Here is a 7,500-nt window from a genome sequence, read left to right as displayed (position 1 = left end):
TGTATCTTTTTTACCATATACAGGCTTGGCAGGTATATGCAGTAGGCGCCAATGTGTTTGCTGTTGTTGTTGTTGTTGTTGTTGTTGTTGTTTTGTTGTTTGTGGCAGGAGCAGAGCTCACCTGAGGTGTGGTGCAGCGGCTGGTTGTTCTTGAACCAGGAGAGCTGTGGGGCGGGGGTGCCCTCCACATCACACTCCATCTGCAGGGACTCACTGGCGTTTACCGTCTGATTGGTCGGATTGTGCCTGTAATGAGGAGCCTCCAGAGCTGAGGGGGGGAGAGAGAGAGTGTACAGAAAAGGTAAAGAATGAGAGTGAAGGGGTGCAGGAGAGGTAGAGAAAGAGAGCGAGAGAGAGAGAAGTACAGGAGAGGTAAAGAAAAGTTGAAATAAATGAAGGAGATGGTATATGGCAGAGAGAGAGAAAAAGAGAGAGAGAGAGGGAGCAGGGTGACGTAGAGAGAGAGAGAGAAAGAGAGGGAGCAGGGTGAGGTAGAGAGAGCGGAGACGGAGATGGAATAAATGAGAAGCGGGGGAAGAGAGAGAACAGGAGAGGGAGGGAGAGAGAGAGAAAAGGAGTAGAGGAGAGTGTTAGAAGTATGAAGGAGACAATAATGAGAAAGAAGTGTAATAGAGAGTGAAAGAGAGAGAACAGGAGAAAAGAATAGGAGAGAAGAAAAGGAGAGGTGAACAGAAAGGTAGAGCGAATAAGAGAGAGGAAGGGAGAGAGAGAGAGAGAGAGAGAGAGAGAGAGAGGAAGGGAGAGAGAGAGGAAGGGAGAGGGATGGACAGGGAGTGTAAATGAGGGATGAAAGAGACATGTGGTGAGACAAGAGAGAAGATTGAAGAGGACAGATAGTGCGAGCATGAAAGAGGCGAGAGAGAGAAGGAGAGGAGCGGAGCATAAGGAGGGAGAGAGAGAAGGAGAGGAGGGGAGGATAAGAGCCACAAAGGGAGAAAATGAGAGCGTCCACCGAGACCCAATGGGAAGTGATAGTCAAGAACAAAACAAGGAAGAGAAAAAAAAAGAGGGAAAGAGAAAAAGCGAGGAGGGAGAACAACAAAAGAGGCAGAGGGAATAACTGGGTAATTACAACACAGCTAGCTGGTACTTTCCACGCCTTACACGCCAATACAACATTTAAATAGAAACTGAATTAGACTGAATTGTAAATGAGAGGGCAACGCCTGAGTGACTGGGAGGGAGAAAGGTCGTGACATCCACCATTCGTCAATAAGGCATTGGGCATTCTGTGTCCCACGCCACGCTGCTCTTTGATGGCATGTTCCAGACAGGGGGGGCTCATGGGAGTTTTCGTCTGAGAAACGCCGTGTGCATCAAGTGTGTCTCAGTCTCCCAGAAGAATGTTTCGCCAAAGGTCACCACTCAAGTAGAAAATATCTTATTTAAGATTTATGTATGATTTATGAATCTGTGCACGCATGTCGAAAGAGGTTTTTTTTCCACTCATGTATCTGTGCAATGTGTGCCACTGCCAATCCCATGCCTTAATGCCTTAAAGCGGTTTAATGACTAAAGACAAGCAATCTGAGGGGAAGCACATCTGTATTCCGTTTGGTAGTCTCTTTGGGAGAGAGCCTTTCCCGGCCTTACTCAGACACTTACCTTTCTAACCGGCATGTTGTCCCACAGTCCACATTTGCAATAATAGTGCCAGGTTTTATGCAGAGGCATCTATGAATAAATCTGTTTACTGCGTAGTGATTATGCAGCCACTGAATATGTACGCTTATAGCACAATCATTTTATTGCTTGAATAGGAGGTGGCGGCAACACTGGGGTCGCCGTTTCACAGCGTTTCTTAATCAGAGAGACTCTCTTAGTAATTGAGACTGAATTAGATAAGATGATCTCACTTCCACTCAATGAGCCTTTAACAGAGTCGGGAGAGCTTAGAGAGAGAGCTGCTGGTGGATATGATCTTGTTAATTAAAATCTCATGCATCTCTAAAATAAAGGGCAGGAGATTTCACACCGGTCTATAAAAACGCATGCTATTTGAGCTGTTTCCCAACCTCAGTCCATTACTAAAAAACCTAAGGTAAGGTAAGGTAACTTTTATTGTACCCAAGGGTAGATTTGGTTGCAGGTAAAAAGAGTAGGCTGCTTACACATACATAGGCAACATTAATGACATTGACAAAAAACAAGAAGACATTGACATAACAGTGGCAACATTGCTCCAGACTTAGAGACATGGTTAAATCTCTAAAATATAAATAAATATATAATTAATTCAGGGGATAAAATACAGAATAACCTGTAGCCTCTGCTTGCTTACCATACATACACCTAATGAATGTTTTATGCTTGCATGTATTCTCAGCTGGATTCATCCCACTGACCTCTCACATGGAGATAAGTGGTGTTCTCACAGCTGTGATATAATTGGCTGCCCACTAAATTGCAAAATGTGCTCGCTGGCGGCTAACAGCGGCTAAGCGGCTAACAGGTGTCTCTGAGGCTAATTCATCATAGTTAGCTATTGCGCTAATGGCCTTAGCGCATTTCATTCGGCTCAGTAATGTGTGCTATTTTGGCAATGTCATCATTGTAAACAACTTTACTCCAGACCAGGTTTAAATCCCAGATGGTGGTTGCCTGGATTTCATCCATCAGAGAGACTGAGAGAAAATTATGTTTATTCACTTGGGAGATTTTATGAGTTTGGATGACAAACTTTTCTAGGAGGTTCATTTAGCAATCCTATTCCATCCAATTTCCATCTGTGGTGAACCTTATCAATAATTGAATGATTTCATATAAAAAAATGACTCCACAGTGAAACCTGGGTAGCATTTTGTGTGTGTGTGAAAATGGGTCTACAGGGAAACCAGTGAGTGTATTTGTAACCTGTGTTGTGTTGCACCCCTGCGGTTCAGGCCTGTACGCGCCCGGACTCGAACCCACGACACGGCAGCACTTCGGATCGGGAGTCGAGCGCCTCTTGAGGTGTCGGGGAGTGAGGTTTACTTAACGTTCGACACGCACAGCTAACTAGCTGGCATCCCTTACATATGCATGCGTATGTGTGTACTCGCACGCATATGTGTGTATACTGTATGCATGCATGTGTGCATATGTGATTTCCAACAGCCAGGCCACTAGGTGGCGCTGCTCGCTTCCTCTGCGTCCCCCCTCACCTTTCACGGGCACGTATTTGGCGTGGCAGTGCTTCTCGCCCGAGCGCCGGTTGCGCACCTCGCACACGTAGTTGCCCTCGTCGCTGGGCTGCACGCTCTCCATGGTCAGCTCCAGCACCCAGTAGTTGGTGGCCACCTCGAAGAACAGGTCGCCCCCTAGTGCCACGCCGTAGCGGTGCAGGCTGCGGCAGTCGGGCGGCACGGCGTGCGGGTCCAGCCGGTACCAGCGCAGCTCCTCGTACGTGTAGTTGTCGGCGCTGCACTTGAGGCGCACCAGCTCCTGCTCCAGGGGATGCTCGCCCGGCTCCAGCTCGATGCCGAAGCCCTCGGGGATGGCTGGAGACACACACACACACACACACACACACACACACACACACAGAGATAGACACACACACACAGAGATAGAGACACACACACACACACACACACACACACACACACACACACACACACACACACAAATGGATACAGACACACCCAGACACAGACACACACACACAAATAGACAAACAGGCAGAAGCACACACAGACAGACACATGGAGACATGGTTAATGAATGATGGCTCTCTACTTTTCCTCCTCCATCAGCCTGTTGTCTCTGAGTTTGTTGAGAGTTGAGTCTCTGTGAAAGGGTGTGTGTGTTTAGGTGTTTAGGTGTGTGTGTGTGTGTGTGTGTGTGTGTGTGTGTGTGTGTGTGTGTGTGTGTGTGTGTGTGTGTGTGTGTGTGTGTGTGTGTGTGTGTGTGTGTGTGTGTGTGTGTGTGAGTGTGAGTGTGTGTGTGTGTATGTGTGTGTGTGTGTGTGTGTGTGTGGGCGTGTGTATGTACATAGGCCCTTTTCATGGACGTGACTGAGGGATTGAATGGGGCCCGCAGTCTTGAGGAGTGACGGCTGGCTGATGGAGTGTCACTGTGACTGACACAGTGTGCTGTAAGCTTATTCTGCTCTCCGAGACCCCCCTTCAACCCCCCCCCCACACACACACCGCCCCCCGCCCCTTATTGTGTCGTGCCGTCTTCATCTGTCTATCTTCTCTTTTGTGTTCGAGTCTGTTCAACAGCCTTATGTTCAACGCTGAGAGTGAGCCACCCACTTCGCCGACCGCATAACCGGCGCGTTTTGAAATGCCTGTGCATTTTAAGAGCCGCGGATCAATAACTGATTAAAATACAAAACTCTCCGCTGTTCGCTTGTGCGTGCGCTTCTATAGAGCCTGTGGAGGTATTGAGCACATAATGATCTCTACTCTTTTAAACATTAAGACCTCAAGGTGCTGAAGCATTCATTACGAGCCTTTGAGCATGTTCGATAAACCATCCCTCGAGTCTCATACAATAAACTTTGTAAACGGGCAGACCGTGGAAAAACAAACAAAAGGGCTTGAACTTATCGGATTCTAGTACTCGTATTTCGATGCATGTCTAAATCTGACTGCTGTGTTTGAAGTGGGACGGTTTGAACCGGAGCGGTCGAGAGCACTCACTGGTGACATAGAAGTAGATGAGTCGCTCGTCCACGCCGGCCTTGTTCTCCGCGGAGCACTTGTACATGACGGACACGTTGGCGTTCTGGATGACCACTGAGCTGACCGTCTGTGGAGAGGAACCAAAAAAATCACGTTCAGCTGAGTCGACCAGTTTAGGAACTTTTTGAACTCTGACCAGAAAAGAAATGACTTTATTAGCAAAGTATAGCAAAAATCTATATATCTTTTTTTTTGCTTATTGCATGACTTTTGTCCTTTCCACTCCCTCCACCTATCACTCCCATTCCGACCCACACACACACGGGCAGGAAATGACCTCACAGGTGTGACCACAAAACAGGAAGTGAGTGCTCGGAGTGTGTGTGTTTATCCCCACTCCCTTCGGGAAGTGTGTAGAGGAAGAGGGTTTTAAATATTTCTGATGTGGAAATGGCAGCGGCACACACACTGCACCCCCTCACCCAACCCCCCACCCCACCCTCCCCACACACACACACACACACCTCCTCCGCCTAAAACTCTTGATTGACAAACGCTGCCCCACTTCAAAAATGGGGACACTTACATAAAAAAAGAAGCCGCTATAGTTCAGCCCACAGCACAGTTTTTTGTTGTTGTTGTTGTTTGTGTTTTCATCCCTACGCTCATTCGTCTCCCCAGATATAGAATCAGATAGTGACACCACAGGAACGAACCTTATTCTTGCCATCCACTAGCTCTGTCCAGCTCTTTGGCATTTCGATGGCGTTGACGGAGTTCTCCGGGTCCAGGCTCTGCCAGTTGGGGCAATTGGGGATTTTATCTCGCGCTCCCCTGCGACCACTGGAGAGGAGAAATCAATAGCACGGGACAACTGAATCAAGTTTCAACCTGCAATCATCATCAGCTCAACAGAGATTAGAGCTTCACCTCAATCACTGCACTTAGACTAGACACACACACACAAATCACCCACAAATCACTTAGGAATCATGCACACACACACACACACACACACACAGACACATACACACAAATCACTCACACACACACACACACACATAAATCACTCACACACCAACAAAAACTAGAGAGTGTAAACAGCCTTGGAGTTGCCGTTAATTCCGGTTTAATTGAATGGCATGGTGTCTGGCGGAGGAACGAAGGCTAAACGAGAGAGAGCGAGTGTGAGATGGGCCCCCACATCCTCTTGTGTGTGCATCGCCTGTCTGTCTGTCTGTGCCAGGATGTGAGATCCCACACCAGGAAGTGCTTTTCGGGGGCCTGCTCTCCTCTTCCTGTGTGTAGTCGGGGGGCTAACTGAGGATACACACGAAGGCCAGTACCCTCCACGGAGCCACTGGCGCCCACAGATGACAGTGTGCAGACCAGTCGTATTTTTCGAAGTATTTATGTACCCATCCCCGGCCTGACCCAGTACCCCCCCCCCCCCCCCAACCCCCACCCATCCATCCATCCACCGCCCCCCGCCTCCCAAAATCGCTTTCCGCCTGGGGAGTCGCCCTGCCTGGTTCCCACCCTTCAAATCTTCTTTTTGAAAATATCCTGCTAAAAGCTTGCTTTCTGCATTTGTATTTTAAAAGACTGACCTTGTAAACATAGCCTTGATTGTGTGTGTGTGTGTGTGTGTGTGTGTGTGTGTGTGTGTGTGTGTGTGTGTGTGTGTGTGTGTGTGTGTGTGTGCTTCCAGAGGAGGCTGCAACCTAGCTTTGGGTTTCACTTTGCTCCCAGCACCAATCAAAAGAGGACCTTGCCTCCAAAACAGCACCTTGCAGTGAGCTTGTTTACTCCGCTCTGCTGCTAGAAAGGGAACCGCAAAAAAAAACCTCTTTGTTGTCGTTTGTTCTGCTGTTGCTTGTGGAGGCCTGTGTTTATTTATTTTGCTTTCTTGTGTTGTGCTTTGTTGGGTAAAGGAGCATCGTCTAGAGGAGGAGGAGGAGGAGGAGGAGGAGGAGGAAGAGGGGGGGTCATTGAGATCCTGGTACTTCGGAATCATCCGCGCGCACGGAGCGCGGAGAGAAGAGAAGATGTACGACTGCGGCAGCAGCACCTGCTCAATGAAATTACAGCCGTGCGCAGCGAGGAGAGAAGGGGAGCGGAGTGTGTGTGTGTGTGTGTGCGTGGGGGTTCGCAAGGGTTATCAAGTCTTAAGGGGATAAACAAGCAGGCTCCGAGCAGCAGCAGCAGCAGCACCACAGCACCACTGGAGGGGGGGGGTGGGGTGGGGGTGGAGAAGAAAGCCATTTAGCTCACTGGAGAGATGTTGTCTGGTGAATTGAGGTCCAGAAAAGCCCACAGGGTCATAAAATGTGTGGTCGTTTGTGTGTGCGCGTGAGTGTATGTGTGTGTGCGTTTGTGTACGTTTGTGTGTGTATATCTGTATAATTTGTGAGCACATTTCTGTGTTTGTGAGATTGTATCTACTTGTGTGTTGTGTGTGCGTGTGCGTGTGTGTGTGTGTGTGTGTGTGTGAGAAACGTGAGAAAAATGTTAACAGGCACATGGTGTTCATGATACATGCAGGTGTGAAAAAGTGCTTACACACATGTCTAGGAACGATCTGATTACGTGTGTGTGTGTCTGTCTCTCTGTCTGTGCCTACAGTACATGCATGAATGTGTGTGTTGGCGCAGAGATATATACGGATGTTTATATACTGTATGTGTGCATGCATTTATGCTGTACAAGGTTGGCTGTTGATGATGGCTGGGAATGTGTGGGGATTTGTGTGTGAGTGTACATGATTGAGTCCAAGTGTTACGTTGGAGTGTGAGTGTATCTGGCTGTGCAGCCAAGTGTGTTTGGATGTGCATGGATAAGCTAGTAGCAGATTCTAAATGTCCCAGCT

The 7,500-nt window shown here is 48.3% G+C and overlaps 1 protein-coding gene across 2 annotated transcripts in view; it reads right to left on the bottom strand.

Annotated features, from left to right (window-relative positions):
• The window catches only part of flt4 (fms related receptor tyrosine kinase 4), a 60,227-nt gene that overhangs the window by 19,832 nt on the left and 32,895 nt on the right, over nucleotides 1-7,500 (bottom strand). For both annotated transcript variants that reach the window (XM_062524187.1, XM_062524188.1), the window contains exons 11-14: nucleotides 5,348-5,474; nucleotides 4,650-4,758; nucleotides 3,165-3,500; nucleotides 122-268 (exon numbers count right to left, since the gene is read on the bottom strand). In XM_062524187.1, the coding sequence (XP_062380171.1) occupies nucleotides 122-268; nucleotides 3,165-3,500; nucleotides 4,650-4,758; nucleotides 5,348-5,474 (719 nt within the window). The remainder of the gene's footprint in view (nucleotides 1-121; nucleotides 269-3,164; nucleotides 3,501-4,649; nucleotides 4,759-5,347; nucleotides 5,475-7,500) is intronic.

This window comes from Sardina pilchardus, chromosome 21, assembly GCF_963854185.1.
Source record: "Sardina pilchardus chromosome 21, fSarPil1.1, whole genome shotgun sequence".
NCBI lineage: Eukaryota > Metazoa > Chordata > Actinopteri > Clupeiformes > Clupeidae > Sardina > Sardina pilchardus.
The sequence above is the reverse complement of the archived record's forward strand: the minus strand, read 5'-3'. Positions and strand labels throughout refer to the sequence as shown.